The following is a 25,723-nucleotide window of genomic DNA, read 5'->3' as shown; positions in this document are numbered from 1 at the left end:
CCAAGGAATTCCTGAGTGTTCCCTGGTCAGATTTCCTTGTAACTCACAAGGGGTCTGTAAGGAAAACAGATTGTCTAATTAATTCCTGATCTTGTCTCCTCAGGGTTCCTTCCCAATTCCCAGTCACTTCATGACACAGCTGCAATATATTTGCCTCTTCTCCAAACCTATACTGAAAGCTTTTAAGAAACAAAAGAAAGAGCATGAGACTTGGGATTGCACAAATGTGGAACTTTAGGTCCAGGCTGCCCCTGAATGAAGCTGATTAAATTCCTTAACTTCTCATAGACTTGCTTCTTAATCAGTGTAGTGTATATCATTATAATAATGTACATTTACTGTTTAAATTTATGCATAGACCTAGCTAGCATTAAGCAAAAAGTTACTTATCTTTTGGAGTCTCACCTTGGCCACCTGTAACATAGAAATGTAAATAGCCTCACCTTCTGGAGTCATAGTGAGGAGTAGAGGGGACATACACACTTTTCACAGTGCTTGCACATAAGAGGTACTCAGTAGGTAATTGTTGAATGAATGACTGACTAGGAGGACAAGGTTCCTTTTCAGTACCGTGGCTTCTGTCCTTGTTGATTGAAATGCACTGAGAAGAAACTCGTCTGTATTGCCTCCAGATTCTAAGTTCTCCTACCACTCTGTACTTGCCCTTATAGCACTCATCACAACTTTGCCTAAATAATTATGTATTTAAATGCTTAATGTCTGACTCTCTCTCAAGAATGGAAATGCCGTGTCTGAGGCCATATCTGTCCTGTTCACCCACCATGTAGCTCAATGTTTATTAGTATACTGTTAGCGCTAAAAATGTTCGTTGGATGAATAAATAACAAATGGCTACCAGTTAGATAGTGGTACCTCTTTTATTTCTACTTTTGAGATGTTTTGTGACTGTCTTTGCAGATCTACTTGGTCTTCATTTGGTTTTTACGCTTGCTTACTATAGGTGGAGGAACTGCAATGTCTGGTGGAGAACAGAAACCAGAGAGGTACTATGTGGGTGTGGACGTTGGAACAGGCAGTGTCCGCGCAGCTCTGGTGGACCAGAGTGGGGTCCTGTTGGCTTTTGCAGACCAGCCAATTAAGAAGTGGGAGCCCCAGTTCAACCACCACGAGCAGTCCTCTGAGGACATCTGGGCTGCGTGCTGTGTTGTTACAAAGGTATGGGCAAAACTGATGTTCTCTCCTTGTTCATGTTCCTACCTGCTGAGTGTTTGTCCTGTGTCATTCTGGTGCCACAAACTATGTTGGGGTAACTTTAGATGCAGAGGTAAATAGGCCTTGCCCTTCAGGAGCTCACAGTCTACTGGCAGAGACTGATAAACCACTAATATATGGTAAGAGCTGGGAGCAAAGTAACTATAGCTGGAGCTGGGGAAAGAGCTAACCGAAGGGGGCTCAGGGAAGACAGGACAGCTTGAGGTGTGACCACATGTGGAAGAATTCACTGATCACCTTACTACCATTTACCGTGCCTTTAATGTGTGCCAAAGGCTGTGTAAAATGTGTTAAGTTGCACTGTGTAGTTGGATCTTCACATGACCCTATAAAGGTAGTACTATCACTACCCCCATTTTATTGAGGGAGAAATGTAGGCACAGAAAAGTTAGGTAACTTACTCAAGTTCACACAGTACGTAGCAGAGGCTGGACTAGAACAAAGCAGTCTGACTCCAGAGGTGCACTCTTTTTTTTTTTTTTAAATTAAAAAAAAGTTCTGTGGGTTTTTGGGGAACAGGTGGTGTTTGGTTACATAAGTTCTTCAGTGGTGATTTCTGAGATTTTGGTGTACCCATCACCCAAGCAGTGGGCACTGTACCCAATGTGTAGTCTTTCATTCCTCACCACCCCACAACGCTTTCCTCCGCGTCCCCAAAGTCCAATGTATCCTTTTTATACCTTTGCCTCAAAGGTGCACTCTTTATCAGTGGACTCTCCTGCCTTCCAAGTGGACAAATGGGGATGAGAGGAACTGCATTTTGGGCAGAGGGAATAGCATATGCAAAAGCATGGTGGCATGAAAACATGGTGTGTTCTGAGAAAGCAAAGAAGTCAGACTGGAGTGTCTCCCATTGATGCCAGGCATGTGTTCACCTTGAGTGGCCTTGGATTGGATGCAGCCTGCTGGCTTGGGAAGGGAAGCAGTGCTTCACAGTTCTTGTTTGTTTTTAAAGTTTCACTTGACTTTGATTTTATATCTTGGTGATCAGTCATGGCAGAGATCCTTTTGTCTTTTTTTCCATAGGGAAAAATAAAGTCCTGGATTCCTTCTTTCCCCTGTTCCTAGTTTAGTTCCTTAAATATTCATGAAGTGCTTGGTAATTTGCTGATGGACAATTCACCATTCTGTCCCTATTGATCAGTCTGTTTAAACTTTAATGAATTCTGGGCTGCTGTTAGTGGCCCCGGAGAAGAAGGCAGAGGGAGGAGGGAGTGGGTAGGCAGTATCAGAGCATTATCCAGGAATGAAAGGGGGATGCATCTTCTCATTTGCCCGTTTAATTTTCCTCTCTTCTCCCCTTCTTTCAGCCCCAATCTGGTAAGAATCTTCGACTCTTTGCACTTGGTCTTCTTTGTTCTTTTAACATACAGCCTTGCTTGCCATTAAGGAAATTATCAAGAAGAAAATATAATCCCCTGATGAAAAGCTACTTTAAAAAAGGTCTACTCTGAGTACAGCTTGGTTTAATGGTAGATTTTTAATCATCTTCCAGTGGTGGCCAACTTATCATCTGTTTGAGCCCTGTTAGCTGCATAAGTACTGTGGGCATTTGTCGTTAACAATGCTGTTAACACTATAGCAAACCTGAATGAAGCTCTTGGGTCTTAGGCGATTCTCCTCACATGGAGTATGGATATGTGAGCATGTGCCAGAAGCCACGGGATAAGCATGATACATCTATGTGGAATATCATTGCTGCTGTGAGGCTTAAGGAAGGAAGCATTTTTATGTTAGAGAGGTAGTAACACCGTAGGAATGAGAGAGGTAGGCGACCTGTCATAGAGCACAGATTCTGCAGCCAGACTGTCTGGATGGACATCCCACTTACAATGTTTATTAGTCTGTGATCTTGGACAAGTTACCTAATGTTTCCTGCCTCAGTTTCCTTATCTGTAAAATGGAAATGATATTAGTACCTACTTCCGTAGGATTGTTGTGAGGATTAAATGAATTAATGCACATAGAATGTCACAACATTGCCTAGAAACGTGTATTGGTTGTTTCCTATGGTGGTGCTGATGGTGACAGAAAAGAGCAGATTATAGAGGATAATGAATTTCTAAGATAAAATACTGAAAAGTCAAAGTCCACGACGGGAGGCGCTTCTTGGGAATATTCACTCACTCTCCTGGTTAGGGTGCTTTCTATGTAAGACTTTGAGAAACACTGGTCTAGGGCAAAGGGTGGCATAAAACATGTCCTGGTCTGTCTTTTCTTCCTCATGGACCCCAGGAAGTTGAGAGCTCGAGAGCAGTTGTTCTACTTCCTTTTCCCTAAGTCATTCACATTGCCTGAGATGACTTTCCTCTTAGTTAAAGCAGCAGTAAGGATAATGTGGTATCAATGATGATGACAAAGACAGCTAACAGTTCTTGGGCACAGTGGTCCAGGTACTATACTGAAGAGCTTTACCCATCACTTCGTTTTATCCTTACGACAACTACTTTTTAAGGTAGTTTTGATCTCTCTGTTTTGAAGATGGAAAAAGAATGAGCCTTGAAGAGGTTCAGTAAGCAGCCTAAGGACTCCTGAATAAGAAGAAGAAAGGGACGCTGCCCCTGCCACTGCTGCCGCTCTTGTGCTCTGTTCCTTGTCTCTCTCCAGTCATATCTCCCTCCACATGACCCCACCTGGAACTGATAAGAAGCAGCCTGAAGTTTTTAGATTTTCTACACATGGGGCATCGTGAGGTTACCCAGGATTATGAGTGCCTTTACCTGGTTGCCTGCTCATGTGGGAAGTGTGTGCCCGCTAAGCAGGGGTTATATCTAGTTTATCTGTATTTCTCTAGAATTCTTTGCTTGTAATGTGTTCAAGTAATGTTTGTTGAGTACATAAATGAATGATATATCTCTGTTGTTTACATTGTCTGGAATACTCTTCTCTTACCTTCCTCACCTGCCCAACTCCCACCTTATAAAGTAAACTTAAACATTCCTGTCTCCTGAGTGTCTTCTTTGGTGACTTCTGACAGTCTATGCCCTTTTTTACCAACCTCAGAGGAAAGAGATGGTGAGAAGCCCTTCTCTACTGTCCAGTGCCCACCATCTTCACCCAGATCATTATCTACTCCTTATCTTTGCATTTTACTTGTTGACTTGTTTAGCCCCTTTTAAACTATAAGCTGAGCTCTTAGAGAGATTCATCTTTGTGTCTCCAGTATCTAACACATTGCCAGGCACAAATTAGGTGCTCAATTAATGGCTGTTGAATGAATGTTACTTAGAGCTAAAAACAAAGAGACAAAATCCAATCTAGCCTTCCTTATCTGGTTTCAGTGTCACTGTGGGGCAGGAAGGACAACTATTCTTCTTATTTGAAATATGAGGAAATTGAGGCTCTGGAACTAACAAGTATTAGAGACAAGACCAGAACCCTGGTGAGATGGCTCCAAACCTTCCTCTCTGTCTTCCTCCCCACATCCCCTGAATTTGGCAGGTTTTATTGGGCTGGTACCCAGCACACCAAGGAAGTTTTATGGAAACTCACGAGTCATAGAGGTGATACACAGTCCATGATTTTAAAGATTCCTTTATGGAGTCACAAATCTTAATTGTTCCAAAAAGGCGAGAACATTTCAAATTAGTGCATGATTCATATTAAACTTCTATTAGGAAGAAAGAGAAGGTAAACTGGAGGAATCATTTAGCCAACAGGTGTTTGTTGAGTATCATTCTTTCATTTAGTCTGCAAACATTTATTGAGCACCTACTATGTGCTATGCTGTTTGCTAAACATTGGAGCATCTAGAGGAGAGGTATACAAGAAGTCTGCTGCTTTTAAAGATGAAACAGCTTAGTTTTATGAGAAAAATAAACAACACATATGAAGCCAGTAAAGTAGCATTTTATTCTATCTTTGTACTGTCTATATGAGTAATGGTTGTGGGGAGGGGGACAGAAGAAAGAGTAGCCACATGTGGGGTTGAGCAATAAGGTTAACCTTATATTCATAGAACCATTATGGTTTACAGTGCATCTTCATTTACATTTGATTGCCATTGCAGGGTGAAGTAGGGAAGGAGTTGTTATTCCCATTTACATTTGAAAATCTGAGAGCCAGAGAGTTAAGTGATTTCCCCACGGTCACCCAGGTGGTATGTGATAAGGCAGAACTCAGGTGGGTCAAACCTATTCATTCTCTCTCTCTCTAGCACCATATACCTTTATATTTTGCATGGAATATTATTCTAAGAACCTAACTGATGTCTTGATATTCATTTTTCTTTTCTCTATTCTTTCATTTGAAGTGGTATTTTTCCTCTAGTGCTAACTTGTTATGTTACTCTTTTGCTTACAACCCTTCATCTACTATCACACTACTACAGGCATAAGTTCAGTTCCAGACCACCATAATGAGGCAAATATTGCAATAAAGTTCACATGAATTTTTGAGTTTCTCAGTGCATATAAAAGTTATGTTTACATTATATTGCAGTCTATTAAGTGTGCAATAGCATTAGTCTAAAAAAAGTACATAATTTAATTTTTAAAAATTGCCAAAAAATGTGTTAATCATCCTCGAAGCCTTCAGTGAATTGTTATCTTTTTCCTGGTGGAGGGTTTTACTTTGATGTTGATGGCCGCTGACTAATTAGGGTGGTGTTTGCTGAAGGTTAAGTGGTTGTGGTAATTTTTTAAAATAAGGCAACATTAAGGTTTGCTGCACTGATTGACTCTTTCTTTCACAAAAGATTTCTCTGTAGCATGCAGTGTTGTTTGATAGCATCTTATCCATGGCAGGACTTCTTTCAAAATTGGAGTCAGTTCTCTCAGACTTTAGCCTTATCAACTAAGTTTATGTACTATTCTAAATTGTTGTCATTTCAACATTGTTCATATCATCTTTATCAGAAGTAGATTCCATCTCAAGGAATCATTTCCTTTGTTCATCCATAAGAAGCAACCCCTCATTTGTTCATATTTTATCGTGAGATTACAGCAATTCAATTTCATCTTCAGGGTCCACTTCTAATTCTAGTTCGCTTGGTATTTCCACTACATCTGCAGTAATTTCCTCCACTTAAGTCTTGAGCCACTCAAAGTCATTCATGAGGATTGGAATTAACATCTTCCAAATTCCTGTTAATGTTGATATTTTGACCTCCCATGAATCATGAATGTTCTTAATGGCATCTAGAGTGTTAAATCCTTTCCGGAATGTTTTCAGTTTACTTTGTCTAGATCCATTAGAGGAGTCCCTATCTATGGCAGCTATAGCCTTACAAAATGTAATTCTTAAATAATAATACTTGAAAGCTGAAATTTCTCCTTGATCCATGGGCTGCAGAAAGGATGTTGTGTTAGCAGGTATGAGAACAACATTCATCTCCTTGTACATCTTCATCAGAGCTCTTTGTGACTAGGTGCATTGTCAATGAGCAATAAGACTTTGAAAGGAATCTCTTTTCTTTGAGCAGTAAGTCTCAACAGCAGGGTTAAAATATTCAGTAAACCATGCTGTAAATAGATGTGCTGTCATCCAGGCATTATTGTTCCATTTCTAGAGCACAGGCAGAGTAGATTTTGCATAATTCTTAAGGGCCCTAGGATTTTTGGAATAGTAAATGAGCATTGGCTTCAACTTAAGTCTCCAGCTGCATTTGCCCCTAATAAGAGAGTCAGCTTGTCCTTTGAAGCTTTGAAGCCAGGCATTGACTTTTTGTTTCTAGCTGTGAAAGTCCTAGATGGTATCTTCTTCCAATATAAGGCTGTTTTGCCTACTTTAAAAATGTGTTGTTTAGTGTAGACACCTTCATTGATTGTCTTACCCAAATCGTCTGTATAACTTGCTGGAGTTTCTACATCAGCACTTGCTGCTTCACCTTGCGCTTTTATGTTATGGAAATGGCTTTTTCCCTTAAACCTCGTGAGCCAGCTTCTGCTAGCCCCAAACTTTTCCTTCTGTAGCTTCCTCACCTCTCTCAGCCTTTATAGAATTGAAGAGTTAGGACTGTGCTCTGGATTAGGCTTTGACTTAAAGAATGTTGTGGCTGGTTTGATCTATCTCGACCAAATTTTCTCCACATCAGCAATAAGACTGTTTCACTTTCTTATTCAGGTGTTCACTGGAGTAGTGCTTTTAGTTTTCTTTACGAACTTTCTTTTGCATTCACAGCTTGACTATTTGGTGCAAGCGGCCTATCTTTTTGTCAGTCTTGACTTTCCCCATGCCTTCCTGACTAAGCTTAATCATTTCTAACTTTACATTTAAAGTGAGAGACTATGACTCTTTCTTTCACTTGAACATTTAGAGACCATTGTAGGGTTATTAATTGGCCTAATTTCAAAGTTGTGTCTCACGGAGTAGGGAGCCCTAAGGAGAAGGAGAGAGATGAGGAATAGCTAGTCTGTGGAGCAGTCAGAACACACACCACATTTATCTATTAAGTTTGCCCGTCCTATATGGGTGCAGTTTGTGGTGCCCCAAAACAATTACAATAGTAACATCAAAGATTACCATAGCAGATACAATATTAATGAAAGTTTGAAATGTTGTTAAGAATTACCAGAATGTGACACAGACACGAGATGCTATTGGAAAAATGACACTGACAGACTTGCTTCTTTACACACCTTCAATTTGTAAACAACGCAATCTGCAAAATGCGGTAAAGCAAAGCACAAGGATACTAAAGATGCCTGAGGCATACCTCAAACTGCGGTTTTTAGTTCCACAAAGCAAATATCTCAATAAAGCAAGTCACACGAATTTTTTGGTTCCCCAGCATACATAAATGTTTTGTTTATGCTGTATTGTAGTCTGTTAAGTGTGCAATAGCACTATATCTAAAAAAAAAAACCTTAATTAGAAAATACTTTATTGCTAAAAATGCTAATGAAGTGAGTACATGCTGTTGGAAAAATGGCAGCAATAGACTTGCTCGCTGCAGGGTTGCCACAGACATTCAATCTGTAAAAAATGTAATATCTGCAAAGTGCAATAAAATGAAGCATGATAAAATGAGGTATGCCTGTATTTGGGTAGAACTCAGAATCCTTAACATGGCCTTCAGGGCCCTACATGGTCTATCTCGACTTGCATTCCTGGCTCATCTCATGATGCTTCTCCTGGCTGTCTGCATTCCAGCCACACTTTCTTCTGTCATGTCCTCAAACATGCAATGCTCCCTCTAGCCTCAGATTTGTTACCCAGATTGTTTCTTCTGGCTGCACGCCCTTCCTACCTTCTACCAGCATATCTAACTCCTGTTCATCCTTAGACCTAGGCTATCCAATACAATAGTTGCTGAATCCGCAATGCTATTTAAATTTACAGTAATTACAATTAAATATAATTAAACATTCACTTCCTCTTTTGCTCCAGCCAGATTTCAAGTGCGCAATAGCCACATGGTGGCTATTATACTGAACAGCAGAGATAGAGCACATTTTCATTATTGTAGAAAGTTCCGTTGGACAGCGCTGCCTCAAATCTTAATTCAAAAGTTAGTTCTTCAAGGAAGGAGCATTTTCTCTACCAATACCACCTGCAACTAAGTCTTATTTCACTTATTAAATGTTTTCACAGTGCCTTGTACTTCTCTTTCATAGAACTCCATGTGGTTCATGAATCATTCATTTTTTGTTATCAAATAATAAAATCATTCTATAAATCAAGAATAAAATAACATAAAATGAAACAAAATAATAAAATATTTCACTTTTTGGATTAATATATGTCTTACCTACTAGATTTTATGTTTCAGGAGGGCAGGAGCTATGTTTTGCTTACCCAGAGCCTGGTTTATATTAGACCCAGGGAGTGTAAAAAACATGAAGGGTCAAAAGAAATTGAGAGCACTTTGGGAGGCCCAGGTGGACAGATCATGAGGTCAGGAGTTTGAGACCAGCCTGGTCAACATGGCAAAACCTCGTTTCTACTAAAAATACAAAAATTAGCTGGGCATGGTGGTGCGCACCTGTAATCCCACTTACTGAGGAGGCTGAGGCAGGAGAATCACTTGAACCCGGGAGGCGGAGGTTGCAATGAGCCGAGATCGCAGCACTGCACCCCAGCCTGGGTGACAGAGCAAGACTTCATCCCCCAAAAAAAAAAGAAAAGAAATTGAGACTTCCCTAATTCTGCCCACTGGAGAAAACTTGAGAAAGGATATAGGGCAAAAGTGACTCTTGAACTCTTAAGGGAAGACAATCGGAACTGGAGGAATAGAATGGTCAGAAGCTCTGAATGGGAATGTCAAGGATCAATCCTGGCTAGAATAGGTGGTTTCTAATAGGAAGAAGGAAAAGGAGGCTAGAATTGGTGATAGAGGGGTAGGTGGGACAGCTGGCTCAAGCCAATGGGGAGCTCCTATAGAATCATCCTGAGTTTGAGATTGACTGGTCTTGCCACAGATTCAGAATGGCTGGCAGAGAAGAAACTAAGGATGTCAGGAGGCAGACATCCTGATGAATTTCAGAGGCTGAGATTTTTTTTATTTTGTTTTTAAACTATAAACTCTGGGAAGACTGGGACCACATCTCTCTTGCTCAGGATATGTTCTCTGTGTCTGGCACATATAGGTGCTTAATAAGATTTTTAATAATAAATGGCTGGATTAGACTATTGGCAGAGGAATAAATAGGAGGGCTAAGACTGAGAAGCTTTAGGAAGGCAGGCCTCACTGGACTTGGTAACAGTGGAGGGGAAGGAGGTAGAGGCTATTTGAGTTTCAGTTCTTGGCAGAATGTTGGGGTCACTGACATAAATTAGAGTGGCCTTTATTTCCTCCTCTTACCATCAAATGACAATACCATCCTTAAGCTAGGATGCCATGTAGGTAAAGGATTAGGACTGAGTTTATTTACTTCACTGGTCATTAGAGTAGCTTTTACAAAATTGACTGCCTTTAAGGGCCTTCCAGGTAATGCATGCCACAACACAAGCTGTATTTGTCTTCTCGCTGTTCCCCCTCCCAGGACCTCTGCGCTCGTTGTTCCCCTGCCTGAAACACTCAGGTTTCCATGAGGTCCACTCCTCATGTCCTTCAGGTGTATCGTCAAATTTCACTTGCATAGGAACCACCTCCTCCTTGCATTCCTAATCCCCCTGAGTAATCACTTTCTAGTATACTATATCTACACTATGTAATTTATTTGATTTATTGGGTATTGTCTATCCCTACTAAAATGTAATCTCCAAAAGAGCAAGGATTTAAAAAAAAAAAAAGTTTTTCTCTCCATTGTTTTTCCAATACCTAGAAGAGAAAATCCTGCACAGCCTGACCCTAGAAGGGGCTTGATTATTTTCGCTAAGGACTTATGGCTAAGTGAGTGATGGAATTGTGTAGGCTACAGGTAGTGATGGAGCCTGAGGGAACTAGTGATTGCATAACTCCTTGTACGCCCCCAAAGCTGACAAAGGCATTCAAATCAAGATTTAAAAGAATACAGTACCAGCTACTCAGAACCCTACTGCAAGCTGAATTCTGTCCATGATGCCCCAGGCTTTGACCCTTGCTCTGAATAGAGCTAAAGATAAAACCAGGTATGCATCTGACCCTCCAGTTCTCAGTTTGGAGGGTTTCTAAGAAACACCGTCTCCCCACCCAATATGGCTGATCTTGCTGATTTAAAACACGTGCAGGATTGAACCAGTTCCCAGAACCAGTTCCCACAATAAGAACAAAGTGATACACAATCCCTTCCCCAAATATTTGTTTGCTGCCCCATAGCTACGAGTTGACAGTTGTTAGACATGGAACAGGTTACCAAATGAGGTTGCAGGAATCTCTTTCTCTGGAAATTCTTTAGGAGAGCAATGTGCTTTCTCTCTAGCTAGGGAAATTCTCTTGATGCCAAGCTGATAGAATGAGCTTACTAGGCTGCTTTCTTCTTCCATTAATAAGAATATAAAAAAGAATTCTTAGGTCACCAGGTCAAGCCCCAGGGGCCTTCTGGGTAGTGTGACTCTGACAGTCATCTTTCTGGGATGATTTAGATGGTGTGGGATGAGGGGTTGGGAATGGCGGTGTTCCTCAGCTGTGGATGAGCGTGATCATGAGGCATTTCCTTGTAAGGCTGGGGAAATAATAGTGGCTACCTAGCCAGATCAAGTTTAAATGCATGCCACAATTACTCTTCCAGTTTCTTGTGAGAGATCTCTGTTTGAAAGGTAGAGACACTGAGTCTTTGTGACTGAAGGCCATGATTGTAATATTGAACACTCTGTAGGTCTGTAGAGGGGATTCACAACATAGACTGAAGAAAATATTTTCCCTGCTCCTACTGGAAGGTTACTCCCACCATGATTCTTAGAAAGATTTGAGTCTATCCATTTTTTTCTATTCCTGTTCTTTCTGCTTGTCATTTTTGTATGTGCTTACATGACACAGAGAGCAAGCATGCTGTGCTTTGTACATAAAAACATTCCATGAACACAATAGGGCATTGAGTGCATTTCCTATCCTATTTTCTATAAAGGTTTACTGGTTTCAAAGTAATTTCAAACTCCATTGATCCCATTCAAAGCCTTTGATTCTTACTTGGGAGGTATCTCTCACTCAGGAAACTGAGGCTCAGAAAGTTGATGGGGTTAGTGCAGGATTACCTGACTTAGAAGTGGTAGAGTTGGCACCAGAAGGAAGTTCTTTGGACACCACATCCTGTGTTTGTTTCGACTCCCAACCTGCCTTGTGGTACGGAGTTTGAGTCATCTATATTTCCTCACCCAAGTCCTCTTTTGACTATCTGCAGACCTGTGTGAGATGGGCTTACCCAAGTTGGACACGCACTTTCTGGGCCCAGAAGCTGATTGGGCCACATAGCAAGTAGAAGTTAGAGCTGGGTGATTGATTGGTGTCCCATGTGGAAAGACTTGAAGCAAATAATTTGCTCTAATATAAACTGCTACTTATTGTGCACTGATCCCAGATGTTGAGCTCATCACACTTTATTTTGCTGAATTCTCATATCATTGGGAGATGCAGGTTTAAGTAGTAGTTTTTGTACTGCCAAGGAAGCTGCTTATCTGACTTGACGAAATTATATAACTAGGAAATGGTAGAACCAGATTTCAGACTCAGACAGTCTGCCCCCAAAGCCACTGATTTTTAATTACTATCCAGTGATCTCCAAGCCAAGTTGTAAGGACATTCCAGGCAGAAATAGCCATACCTGTAAATGCTATAGAAACATGAACCAGCAAGGCAAGAGAGGAGTTGCAATGGCTGGAATTATGGAACTTGCCTTCAGCCACGTAGCCAGGGTGGCAGAGCTAGGATTTGAATTCAAGTCTTTGTGACTCATTGTCATGAGACCATCCTGCCTATCAGGAAATGGGTTTGGTCCTCACAATGTAAGTCTGCATTGATCAGTGTGGTGAAGGCATCTGGGTATTCACGTGGTACTGTGGGTCAAGGTACTGCCAGCAGTCACAGATGGGTCAGCAGCAAATGTTCTCCTCTAGAGCACGTCCTTTCCACAGGATGAGTCTCTTGGGCAACCAGAAATTCTCTGATGACAGAGGTGAGCAGTACGGTATAATGGAAATAAAACAGACTCTGAGTTTGAATTCTGGCTCTACACTCTACTGGCTGTGTGACAAGTACAAGTTCCTTAACCTCTCTGTGCCTGCTGTTCACCCTTTCCCTCCCCAATCATCCGCTTGTTTTTTGTTGTTGTTTTTTTGTTTTTGAGATGGAGTCTCGTTCTGTTGCCCAGGCTGGAGTGCAGTGGCGTGGTCTCGGCTCACTGCAACCTTTGCCTTCTGGGTTCAAGCAGTTCTCCTGCCTTAGCCTCTCAAGTATTTGGGACTACAGGCGCATGACACTACACCCCGCTAATTTTTGTATTTTTAGTAGAGATGGGGTTTCATCACGTTGGCCAGGCTGGTCTCAAACTCCTGACCTCAAGTGATCCGCCTGCCTTGGCCTCCCAAAGTGCTGGGATTACAGGCGTGAGCCATCACGCCCGGCCCCACTTGTTTTTCATGAAAAATAAATATTAAATGTTTCTTTTGGAGGGCTTTGTAAGGATTAAATAATATGTATGTTAAACACATGACACATAGTAGATGTTAAATATATGGTAGCGGTTTATTAATATGACTTGAAAAAAAATTATTGCTTTTCTTTGTCAGACATTTATAATAATTATGTGATGCTCTTGTTTGAGGAACATATAAAATAGTAAGAAATGGAATTCTAAATTATGAGTCTGGTATTTCCAAACAGGAAAAAAGAAAAATTATATATATATATATATATATATATATATATATATATATATATTTAATTATACTTTAAGTTCTAGGGGAGATGTGCACAACGTGCGGGTTTGTTACATATGTATACATGTGGCATGTTGATGTGCTGCACCCATTAACTCGTCATTTACATTAGGTATATCTCCTAATGCTATCCCTCCCCCTTCCTCCCTCCCCACAATAGGCCCTGGTGTGTGATGTTCCCCTTCCTGTGTCCAAGTGATCTCATTGTTTAATTCCCACCTATGAGTGAGAACATGCAGTGTTTGGTTTTCTGTTCTTGCAGTAGTTTGCTGAGAATGATGGTTTCCAGCTGCATCCATGTCCCTACAAAGGACACGAACTCATCCTTTTTTATGGCTGCATAGTATTCCATGGTAAATTAGCAGGGTGTAGTGCCATGTGCCTGTATTCCCAAATACTTGAGAGGCTAAGGTGGGAGAACTGCTTGAACCCAGAAGGCAAAGGTTGCAGTGAGCTGAGACCACGCCACTGCACTCCAGCCTGGGCAACAGAATGAGACTCCATCTCAAAAACAAAAAAACAACAACAAAAAACAAGCGGATGATTGGGGAGGGAAAGGGTGAACAGCAGGCACAGAGAGGTTAAGGAACTTGTACTTGTCACACAGCCAGTAGAGTGTAGAGCCAGAATTCAAACTCAGAGTCTGTTTTATTTCCATTATACCGTACTGCTCACCTCTGTCATCAGAGAATTTCTGGTTGCCCAAGAGACTCATCCTGTGGAAAGGACATGTGCTCTAGAGGAGAACATTTGCTGCTGACCCATCTGTGACTGCTGACAGTACCTTGACCCACAGTACCACGTGAATACCCAGATGCCTTCACCACACTGATCAATGCAGACTTACATTGTGAGGACCAAACCCATTTCCTGATAGGCAGGATGGTCTCATGACAATGAGTCACAAAGACTTGAATTCAAATCCTAGCTCTGCCACCCTGGCTACGTGGCTGAAGGCAAGTTCCATAATTCCAGCCATTGCAACTCCTCTCTTGCCTTGCTGGTTCATGTTTCTATAGCATTTACAGGTATGGCTATTTCTGCCTGGAATGTCCTTACAACTTGGCTTGGAGATCACTGGATAGTAATTAAAAATCAGTGGCTTTGGGGGCAGACTGCCACATTTTCTTAATTCATTCTGTCACTGATGGACATTTGGGTTGATTACAAGTCTTTGCTATTGTGAGTTGTGCCACAATAAATACACGTGTGCATGTGTCTTTATAGCAGCATAATTTATAATCCTTTGGGTATATACCCAGTAAGGATGGCTGGGTCAAATGGTATTTCTAGTTCTAGATCCTTGAGGAATCGCCACACTGTCTTCCACAATGGTTGAACTAGTTTACAGTCCCACCAACAGTGTAAAAGTGTTCCTGTTTCTCCACATCCTCTCCAGCACCTGTTGTTTCCTGACTTTTTAATGATCGCCATTCTAACTGGTGTGAGATGGTATCTCATCGTGGTTTTGATTTGTATTTCTCTGACGGCAAGTGAAGATGAGCATTTTTTCATGTGTCTGTTGGCCGTATAAATGTCTTCTTTTGAGAAGTGTCTGTTCATATCCTTTGCCCACTTTTTGATGGGGTTGTTTGTTTTTTTCTTGTAAATTTGTTTGAGTTCTTTGTAGGTTCTGGATATTAGCCCTTTGTCAGATGAGTGGATTGCAAAAATTTTCTTCCATTCTGTAGGTTGCCTGTTCACTCTGATGGTAGTTTCTTTTGCTGTACAGAAGCTCTTTAGTTTAATTGGATCCCATTTGTCAATTTTGGCTTTTGTTGCCATTGCTTTTGGTGTTTGAATAATTGTATATTTTAAGGTGAATTTCACTAAATGAGGGTGGACATTTTCGAGTTGACTTTTATGGGATTTAAAAGGTTGTAGTCATGTTTTAAGTTAATGGAAACTGGTCGCTCATGCTTTTTATATAAAGGAGACCATAGAAACAAAAATTAAAAAATAGAATTAATCGATAAATCTATTACTCTACAACTTTAAAAATTATACAAGCAAGTGTAAAATCTATATCCTCCTACTGCAGTTCCACCCTCAGGGGCAACCACTATTAACAATTTGTTGCATATTCTTTTTTTAAAAACCTTATTAACATATCATGGATATCTTTCCATTTTATCTTTTATAGCTCAACTCATTTATTAAAAGTATTTAACAGCTTGATGTATGATTTATATATCATAAAATCCAGCCATTGTAAATGTATGATGCTGTTATTTTGTAAATTTATACAGTGGTGCAATCATCACCTACTCCAGTTTTAGAGCACTTATTACTCCAAAAGTTTCCTTACGCCTGTTTGCAGTCAACCCCAATCCCTAGTCAGATGCGCTTTCTGTTTTTACAGGTGTACTTTTTAGAAATGTTATATAAATAGAATCATACAGCATGCTTTCTTTTGTATCCAGCTCTTTTCACTTAGCTTAATGTTTTTAAGATTCCTCCATGTTGTTACATATATCAGTAGTTCCTTTTTCTTGCTAAGTAGTATTCTGCTATATGGATATACAATACTTTATTTAACAGTTGGTTAAACTATGATGGATGTTTGGTTGGTTTTCATCTTGGGAATATTATAAATAATGCTGCTATGAATATTCACATACAATTCTTTGTGTTGATATATGTTTTTATTTTTCTTGGGTAGATTCCTAGGACTGAAGTTACCAGGTTGTGTGGTAAGATGTGGCTGTATTTCACATTTCCATCAGCAATGTATAAGGGCACCACTTTCTCCACAATTCTCTAACACTTGGTATTGTCAGTCTTTGTGATTATAGTTATTCTCTAAGTGTGTAGTGGTATCTTATTGTGGTTTTAATTTGCATTTCCTTAGTGACTAATGATTTGAGCACTTTTTCATGTGTATATTGGCCATTTGTAAATTTTCTTTGGTGAAGTGTCCAAATCTTTTGCCGATGTTATCATTGGATTGTTTTTCCTCTTATTATTTGAGTTTTAAAATGTATTTTATATGCAAGTATATTATCATATGTATTGTTTGCAGGTATTTTCTTCCAGTCTGTAGCTTGTCTTTTCGTTTTCTGATTGTTTCTTTTGAAGAAAAACATTTTTAAATTTTGATGAAGTCAAAATTTTTTCTTTCGTGGATCTTGCTTTTTATAAAATCTTCATCTAACCCAAGGTTGCAACAATGTCCTCCTGTTTTCTTCTACACATTTTATAATTTTAGTTCTTACATTTAGGGATGTGATACATTTTGAGTTAAGTTTTGTGTATGTTGTAAGGTAAGAGTCTAAGTTCTTTTTTTGCATGTAGGCATATAGTTCTAGCATCACTGTCAAATAGTCTGTGCTTTCCCCCATGAAATTGTATTGGCACACTGACCGAAGCCAATTGCCATAAATGGGTTTACTTCTTACATCTCTGTTCTACTGATTTATAAATTCATCCTTATACCAATACCACATTAACTTAGGAATGGTAGTTTTATAGTAAGTTTTGAAGTCAGGTAGCATATGTTTTCCAAGTTGTTTCTTTTCAAAAATGCATAGGCTTTTCTATGTCCTTTGCATTTCTATATGCATATTAGGAATAGCTTGTCAGTTTCTACAAATAAGTAGATAAATAAGTAAATAAAACCTGCTAGTTTTTTTTTTTCGCTTTACGTTTTGGGATGCATGTGCAGAACGTGCAGGTTTGTTACATAGGTATTCGTGTGCCATGCTGGTTTGTTGTACCTGTCAACTCAACATCTAGGTTTTAAGCCCCACGTGCATTAGGTATTTGTCCAGTGCTCTCCCTTCTCTTGCCCCGCACCCTTGATAGGCCCCAGTGTGTGATGTTCCCCTCCCTGTGTGCATGTATTTTCATTGTTCAACTCCCACTTATGAGTGAGAACATGCAGTGTTTGGAAACCTGCTAGGATTTTAATAGGAGTTGTGTAGAATTTGTAGGCTAATTTGAAGAGATTACCATCTTAACAGTGTTGAATTTTCCATTATATGAGTGTGACATATTTCTCCAATTTTTAGCTTTTTATAGCAATGTTTGGTAGTTGTCGGAGTATAGGTCTTGAACTTCTTTTGATATGTTAATTCCTGAATGTATTTGTCAAGTTTCTCCAGAGGGACAAGGCCAGTAGGAAATATATATGTATATGTACATATATGTATATATTCACATATATATGAAACAAAGTTTATTAGGGAGAATTGGCTCACATGATTAAAAATATGAAGTTCCACAGTAGGTCATCTGTAAGCTAGGGAATGCCAGTAGTGTGATTCAGTTCAAGTCCAAAACCCTTGAAACCAGGGAAGCCAACAGTGCAGTCCTGAGTGAGTCTGAGGGTGAAGGCCTGAGAGCCCCAGGCAGGCTGCTAGTGTAAGACCTAGACTTCAAAGGAAGATGAACCTGGAGTCTGATGTCTAAGGGCAGGAGGAGAAAAGGTGCCTCACTGCAAAAGGGAGAGAGGGAGGAAGTTAAGCAATCTGAGTATCCCCCTTGTTCCACCTGCTTTGTTCTAATCACACCTATTACTGATTAGATGGTGGCCACTCACATCAAGGGTGGCTCTTCCTCTCCTGGTCCACTGACTCCACATGTCAATCTCGTCTGGAAACACCCTGACACACCCAGAAACAGTGCTTCACTAGCCAGCTAGGCATCCCTCAATCCAGTCCAGTTGATATCTAATTAGCATCACACTGAGTATTTCACTTTTTGATGCTATTGTGAATGGGATTATTTTCTCAATTTTATTTTTGATCTCTTAGTTGCTATTAAGTAGAAATCCAGTTGACATTGATATGTTAGTCTTGCATGCTGTTATCTTACTACAATTGCTTATTAGTTCTAGTAATTTTTTTAGTTTGTAGATTCTTTAGGATTTTCTGCATATGAGAGCACGTCATCTGCAAAGAAAGACACTTTAACTTCTTTTCTAATCTGTATGCTTTTAATTTACTTTTCTCGCTTTATTGCAATGGCTAGAAGCTCAAATAGTCTGAGCAGTGCTCTATCCTTCTATATATAACTTTACTTACTTTTGCTAATAAGATACATGCATTTTTAATTTTAATAAATGTCAAATTATTCTCCAAACTTTGTTCTCAATAATTACATTGTTAGAATAATTTCCAAGGAGGTCCACTTCTGCATATACTGCTACTACCATATACAGGTTAAGTAACCCTACTCTGAAACTAAAATGCACCATAATTCAAAACTTTTTGAGTGGCATTTTGACACCACACATGGATGTCTAAGATAGTAACGTGTTTGTTTTCTGATGATTCAGTGTACATAAACTTTGTTTCATGTACAAAATTATTAAACGTATTGTATAAAATTACCTTCAGGCTATGTGTGTAAGGTATATATGAAACATAAATGAATTTTGTGTTTAGACTTGGATTTCATTCTCAAGATATCTCATTATGTTATGTATAAATATTCCAAAATCTGAAAAATTCTGAAATCTGAAATGCTTTTAATCACAAGCATTTCAGATAAGTAATAACAGCCTGTACTATTAATCTTTCATATTTTTGCCAATATGAAAAGCAAACAGTTTGGTATCTTCTTGTTTGTACTTATCTAATTGGAGTTGGGAATCTTCTCATATGCTCTTTGACCATTTCTTTTTATTTTATGAAGTGACTTTTTATTCCTTTGCTTAATTTCCAATTATTTTTATTTTTATTTTTATTTTATTTTATTTTTTTTTTGAGATGGAGTTTTGCTCTTGTTGCCCAGGCTGGAGTACAATGGTGTGATCTCGGCTCACTGCAACCTCTGTCTCCCTGGTTCAAGCAATTCTGCCTCAGCTTCCCAAGTAGCTGGGATTACAGGCACACACCACCATGCCTGGCTAATTTTTGTATTTTTAGTAGAGACAGGTTTTCACCATGTTGGCCAGGCTGGTCTCGAACTCTGACTTTGTGATCTGCACACTTTGGCCTCCCGAAGTGCTGGGATTACAGGTGTGAGCCGCCATGCCTGGCCTTAATTTCCAATTAGTTTGGTTCTTTTTTTCTTATTTATAGGATCTTTTGGTATTATAGTGATACTGTTATCTGTTTTATGTTGTAAAGATTTTTTTCTATTCTGTCCTTCCTTCTAGTTGTAACTGTTTTCAATCTTTTGAGACCCTGGTATTGTAATTTATGTTTCTGTTTGTTTTTAAAACAGAAAGTTGTACAAGGGATTGATTTAAACCAAATTCGAGGACTTGGGTTTGATGCCACGTGTTCTCTGGTTGTTTTGGATAAGCAGTTTCGCCCATTACCGGTCAACCATGAAGGTAAGACCATGTCTCTTCTTTTTCCCAGTGGTGGGAGACTTGCCTGATTAATCCAATGGGCCCAGGTGGAACAGGAGGGCAGGTGTCTCTTGCTGCTGATAGTGAAATTTAGAGGTAGAGTGAAGTGACACAGATCATGTCACAGAAGTCAAGAGCTTGGAGAGCAGTTGGTATGAGTGGGTTGGTGTTGAGGCTGGATTAGGGGGACTTGGCTTGATAAAACTCAAGAGCCACAGTGCAGAACATGGTAAAGGAAGGACATGAGATTGTTAGCTAGGAGTAAGTAACCTTGAAACACACAGGTGGTTTTGATGTTTTCTGGGAAGAGAGTGTCAGTGCTTGCAGTTTCTTTGTATACGACGTTCCTATTCCATGCTTGTCTGAGTGGATGAGCCAAGTCCTTTGAAAGGAAATGGAACATGGTAGACAGGGCCATGTGACAAACAGAAGCTAGAAGCAGATGGCCTCTCTGTTTTCAATAGCCAGACCAAAAGACATTCACATTAAATGATGTCCTAACAGACACTTGTGAGTACAGAAATGAGCTGTTTCAAACGTAAAATGCCACTTGGGTCCACCATCAGAGATTTTTCACAGCAAATAAGGTTGTCTCTTTTGGGGAATTTTAGCCAATAACGCTAGTACTGGGGTTACAAACCCAAAAGTCTACTAATACATTAATGCAATAATTAATATATTAGTCAGATGGGTAATGTAAAATGAGTAATAGGCCTCGCTTGAGAAAAACCGCTGCACATGTGTGAAGATAAATTTCAACTGATATTTAACCTTGTAATGAGCAGAAGACATTAGGGAGCAGTGGAGGCTCATTGCACTGGAAATTGCATGCTCCATCTGAAGGGAGGGGCCAGCGCTAGGCATTGTCAGTCGGCTGTTGCCAAGATAGCCATTGCAAACATATTTGGGGCTAGATTCTGTTTGAGAACGCTTGGTTCTGGACACTGTTGCAGCAGCATCTTTCTTAACTGTTGGCTATGAGGTAGTAGGGTACATTGGTACACAGTGGAATTAGAGTTAGGCGGGGACTCTGATTGTAGCTCTGCCATTGCTGAGCTGGGACACCTTGGGCAAGCCACTTAACTGTGTTTCTTAGTTTTCTTCTCTGAAAGAATTTGAATAATGAATCAGTAGCTTTGCTGTGAGAATTTAGTGAGAGACTGATACTTAAAATGCTCAGAAAAGTTTCTTCCATCAGATGATGAATTTTTTAAGAGAATATTCCGGTCACTACTATGGACCTAATGTATGAAATAGTGATTATTATAATTATAAGGACTATAAATGATCATCTATTTGCATCACTTTTCACTATAAGTGATCACTATAAATAATCATAATCACTATGTGCTGAAAATGGATGCAAATAGATGAATGATTAGAGCACAGTGGTAATGACCATTTTCTGCATGCGCACACACACACACACACACACACACACACACACACACACACACACTTTTTTCCCTCTTCTTGTGACATTTATTAACACCTCCTGTGTGCCAAGCCCTGTCTTAGCAAATGCTGGGGCTTCAAGGATGAATCAGGATGGTTCTTGTTCTTGGTGGCTATTCATTGGCCCAGTTGGCACTGTTCTGGCCCAGGACAGGGCAGCCTCATTCTGAGCCATTTCAGAAAGCAGAGACCAAAAATGGGTAGAGCAAACGTCAGCTCTGCAGCAGCAAGCATTCACTAATTACAAGATGTGGCCAGCCACAGACCTGGCCGTTTTGGGAGGCTGTCAGTGTGTCTTTTATGGGCTTTATTTAAGTAAAGGTCAGGTGATTGTTGGGGATGCCATAGATCAGATGTCTCTTACTGCTGATAGTGAGATTTAGAGGCAGAGTGTGGAGGCCAGGAGTTACGTCCCGGAAGTTAAAAGTTTGGAGAGCAATTGGCACGAGTCGGGTGGCATTGGGGGCAGAGTTAGAGGGAACTGGGTTCCATAAAGCACAAGAGGTATGTTAGAGAGCCTGATTTTGGGTGGGACTTTAGATACTAAGAGTCCTGCTTCAAGGATTTTGTATCATCTGATCTAAAATACGTGTTTCTTTATGTATTTTTACTCTGGCTGTGCATTAGTATCAACTGGAGATCTTTTTAAAAATTGACAATTCATGAACCCTACCCTCAAGATTTGTATTCACTTGACTTGAGGTAGAGCTAGGGCATTGACTTTTAAAAAAAGTTCTCTCAGTAAGTCTAGTATGTAGAGAATCACTGGGCACAGATTAACAGAGAATTAAAATATTAGGAACAGAACACTTGAAGTGGAAGAAGATAGTTCCTTGTTAAATTTGCTTAAATATGTACCCTCTTTGGATGCTATATATTTTTTTCACTGTAGGTAGAATGGCCTCCTGTTAACAAATCCTCTGTTAAAAAGGTAACTAGGTTCCCACTCTAATTATAAGTGTTGAAATAACTTTATTCCACCTAAAAGGTTAAAGTGTACCCATTCATCAAATGCATCCAGCTGCAGGTGCCCTCATCAGTTTCTTGGCTTTCAACAGATTGTATTAAGGTTAGATCTTTTATCCGAAATGGATTATCCTGTGCAAGAAAATGAAATTAGAATTTTAAAGGTGGTTTGAAGGTTCTTTAGAGACTCCTACCTGCATGGCAGCCACCAACTCTTGATAGGCTAATGGGAGTAATTGTGAGGAGCAGAGAGTGGGGTCAGGAAGATTCCAGATAACCCTAATCATGCAGATAACCTAAAACCAAACCCATAAGGCCAGCAAAAGTATTGCCATCTGTAGATGTTAACCAAAAAATTATAAACAAATAAATTAAGTACAATAGTTTAAGAAAATACAGCATTACTATATGATAAAATAGTCTTATTGTTTGCCTTTCCTTGTTTGATTCTTCTTTCTTAAAAGATCTGAACAGCCCCTGGGCTGGACAGCAGCACAGTTGCTGAATGCTTCCTACCCCTGCCACTGACTGAATGCAGAGCCTCACCCTGATTGTGTCATCTCAGCCATAGGAGCTCTTGGGAGGGAGAGGAACAAAGGGTGATAATTGGGGCTGGGAGAGGGAGTTATGACCTAGTCTCCTCTGTGCAACAGATACCTAATGTTTAGATTTTTTTTGCTGATTCATAATAATTTTTCCCCTCAGGTATGCCTGCAACACATTCTGTGAACATAAACATGTATTTTAGCAAGGTATTAATTAAGTGAATATATGGATGAATAATAATCTGCCCTTAGGTAAAGTGAGGTAGCTCAAATTTTGCTTTACCTCCAATTCTCTTAAACGACGACATTTTTGTGGGTCTGTGTTCTGTTTCCCACGCGGCCTTATCGTGTAGAACCTCTTTCTCACTCTTTCTTCACCTGTGTAGCCAGTGGCTAGTCATTTGAAGAATTAAATAAACACTTTCCTGCCTTTTGGAAGCTTTCTGTACAGCTCCAGGCTCAGCTAACTAGAGCCTACTCTTTGCTCCTCCTCCACATTCCCATGTCTGGTACTCTTGTTCTGGCAGTCAACACACAATGTAGACTCTTTCTCCATGCAAACATATGCACTTAAGGGCAGAACTGTGGCACATTCTTCTTGATATCCTAGCATCCAACACTGTGCCTGGCATGTAGTAGATGCTCAATAAAAGATTAAATTAACTTTCAGTTGATTTACTTGTGGTTTTCCGTGAGACCTGAAAAAAAAATGAACTTCTCAGTTTTTATCTAAAATGAAAATTATACATTATTCATTCTAATGCAGTATTGATTCTGTACGATTTTCATTGTATTATTCTGACTGCATTTTGAGAGCATCTTTATATACAGGCAGTAGTAGCTGATTGGTCTGTCTTCACTATAGGCAGAAGTTTAGCAACAGGTATTTTTACCTTAAAGTAGCTGTAGATTTGTTCTGTATAGTACTTAAGAAACAATACTGATATTGTCCCCTTCAACACTCACCCACCCACCCACACACTGCAGGTGTATGCATGTGTACACACCCACATCGTGATTTATTGATGGTTCTGGAATAGGAGCTGGACATCAGTATTTTAAAAAGTTATCAAGGCAATGCTAATGTGCAACTAGGTTTGAGAACCAGAGCTTTGAGCACTTCTGTTAGATAGTAGAACAATTCTGTTTACAAAAAATTCTTTGACATTCCTGTGGGAGGTCCCATGTACTCTTTATTATTTTCAAAGTATTAGTATTATGGTTTGTGGAACTTTCGTGGGAGGCGAGATCTTTCCAGTTAGGCAAACCAGCAACTGAGCCCCTGCCTTGTTATGCCCATGACCTTATTTAGGTATCTTCTTACATTGGATTTTTTTTTGTTTGTTTTAGCAAGATATGTAGTGCTGTAGTTACTTTGCCATTAAATAAAATAATGTGTGAAAATATAATACCTGGCTTGGTAACTGCTGGGTTTCTTTTCTGTTTGCCCTAATAATCTCCCAGGTATATTCATTGCTGTTCTGCATATTTTGCCATCAGAAGCGTCAAAGGGCTGTTAAAGGATTTCTGGCTTGCCCATTGGTACAGGATGAATTAACAGAGGCTAGGGAGAGAGATAAGGAGTTACTGTGTGGACTACAGGGTGGTAAAGGCAGGATATGAGGGGCAGTGCTCCTTTTCCAGCTGGTTTTAAATTCTCTTCCTTACGTTTACTCCTCCTGAGGGCCTGCTTTCTGAGAAGTACTTGCCATATCCTTTATGTGCATTATCTTTTGTTTAATAACTTTCTGAATTATATATCTTCGTCTGTAACTGTGTCTTCATCTGTAACTAGCATTCCCCATTAGATCTGCCTAATTCCAAAACCGATGAGCTTCCCATGCCAACAAACCAACCAATCAAATGAGGGAAAAAAACACCTAAATGAACTAATTTTAATTAAACTGACCTGAAAAAGTGGGAATATAAGCAGTTAAATGCCATTGTGTAGCTATTAGATGTATTATACCATCAAAGTATTTATCCATATTTAAAGGAGACAGATCTTAAAAAGAGAAAATATTGCCGTAATCTTATTTCATAGATGCCTCTCCTGAATGTATGCCCAGAAAAGTTTTTCTAGAACAGAAGGGATAAGAAAGGAAGAGAAGAAGTTGAGAGAGAATACTGGATAATATAATTAATTGGTAGATTTTTTTTCTGCTTTTAATGTAGATATTTATTCTAAGGTTATGGTCAGAGAACACATGACTGGACGGGAAATTCGAGGCCTGGGGACAGTGCATTCATCAGCCTTGCTGGTGTCCTTTCATTTTGCTCATTCTTGATACATAAAATTATAGAAAGTACATAGCATTTTGGTCTTGGGAATCCATAATTGTTCCCTTGAAGTAGAAGGAAGAGAATGTGTGTCTATCTGCATCTCCCTCTCGTTTCTGTTAGAGGATTCCCATCGAAATGTCATCATGTGGCTGGACCATCGAGCAGTCAGTCAGGTCAATAGGATCAACGAGACCAAGCACAGCGTCCTCCAGTATGTCGGCGGGGTGATGTCTGTGGAAATGCAGGCCCCGAAGCTTCTGTGGCTGAAAGAGGTGAGTGCATAGAGTCTAAGAGAAGATACCAACAATAGTAGAGGATCCCTTTTATTGTGGATCTGTATGTACCAGGCACCCTGCTAAAATCAGTTCTGTTTGATTTTTTCCCAGCAACTAGGAGGAACATTGATCCCATTTTATTGATTACAGTGCAGTTAAATCACACCTGTTTTTATGTGCCTAACTCATACCAGGCACTGTGACAGGTATTGTACACGTTATCTCTTTGAAGGCCAACAGCCCTATGAAGTGTTTTTATGTGTGGTGTTTACTTTAGGGTGTCTGTTTTGTAGACAAGAATACGAATGTTCATAGAGATAAAACAACTCACTCAAAGTGAAAAATATGTGACAGAACCAGAATTTGAACCTAAGACTGGCTGACTCCAAAATGGTTTTTTCAAATTTTAAAATGTTTCTTTTGTGGAGACT

General features: G+C 39.7%; 1 protein-coding gene across 19 annotated transcripts in view; it reads left to right on the top strand.

Moving 5' to 3' along the window:
• The window catches only part of FGGY (FGGY carbohydrate kinase domain containing), a 452,310-nt gene that overhangs the window by 30,849 nt on the left and 395,738 nt on the right, over positions 1–25,723 (top strand). For 15 of the 19 annotated variants that reach the window (XM_074005584.1, XM_065521686.2, XM_074005618.1 and 12 more), the window contains exons 2-4: positions 962–1,176; positions 19,639–19,750; positions 25,138–25,289. In XM_074005584.1, the coding sequence (XP_073861685.1) occupies positions 976–1,176; positions 19,639–19,750; positions 25,138–25,289 (465 nt within the window). In that variant the 5' untranslated portion in view covers positions 962–975. The remainder of the gene's footprint in view (positions 1–961; positions 1,177–19,638; positions 19,751–25,137; positions 25,290–25,723) is intronic. The other 4 variants (XM_065521719.2, XM_074005585.1, XM_074005588.1 and 1 more) reach the window with 1 other exon arrangement.

The sequence above is a fragment of the Macaca fascicularis genome, chromosome 1, assembly GCF_037993035.2.
Source record: "Macaca fascicularis isolate 582-1 chromosome 1, T2T-MFA8v1.1".
Taxonomy (NCBI): domain Eukaryota; kingdom Metazoa; phylum Chordata; class Mammalia; order Primates; family Cercopithecidae; genus Macaca; species Macaca fascicularis.
The sequence above is the reverse complement of the archived record's forward strand: the minus strand, read 5'-3'. Positions and strand labels throughout refer to the sequence as shown.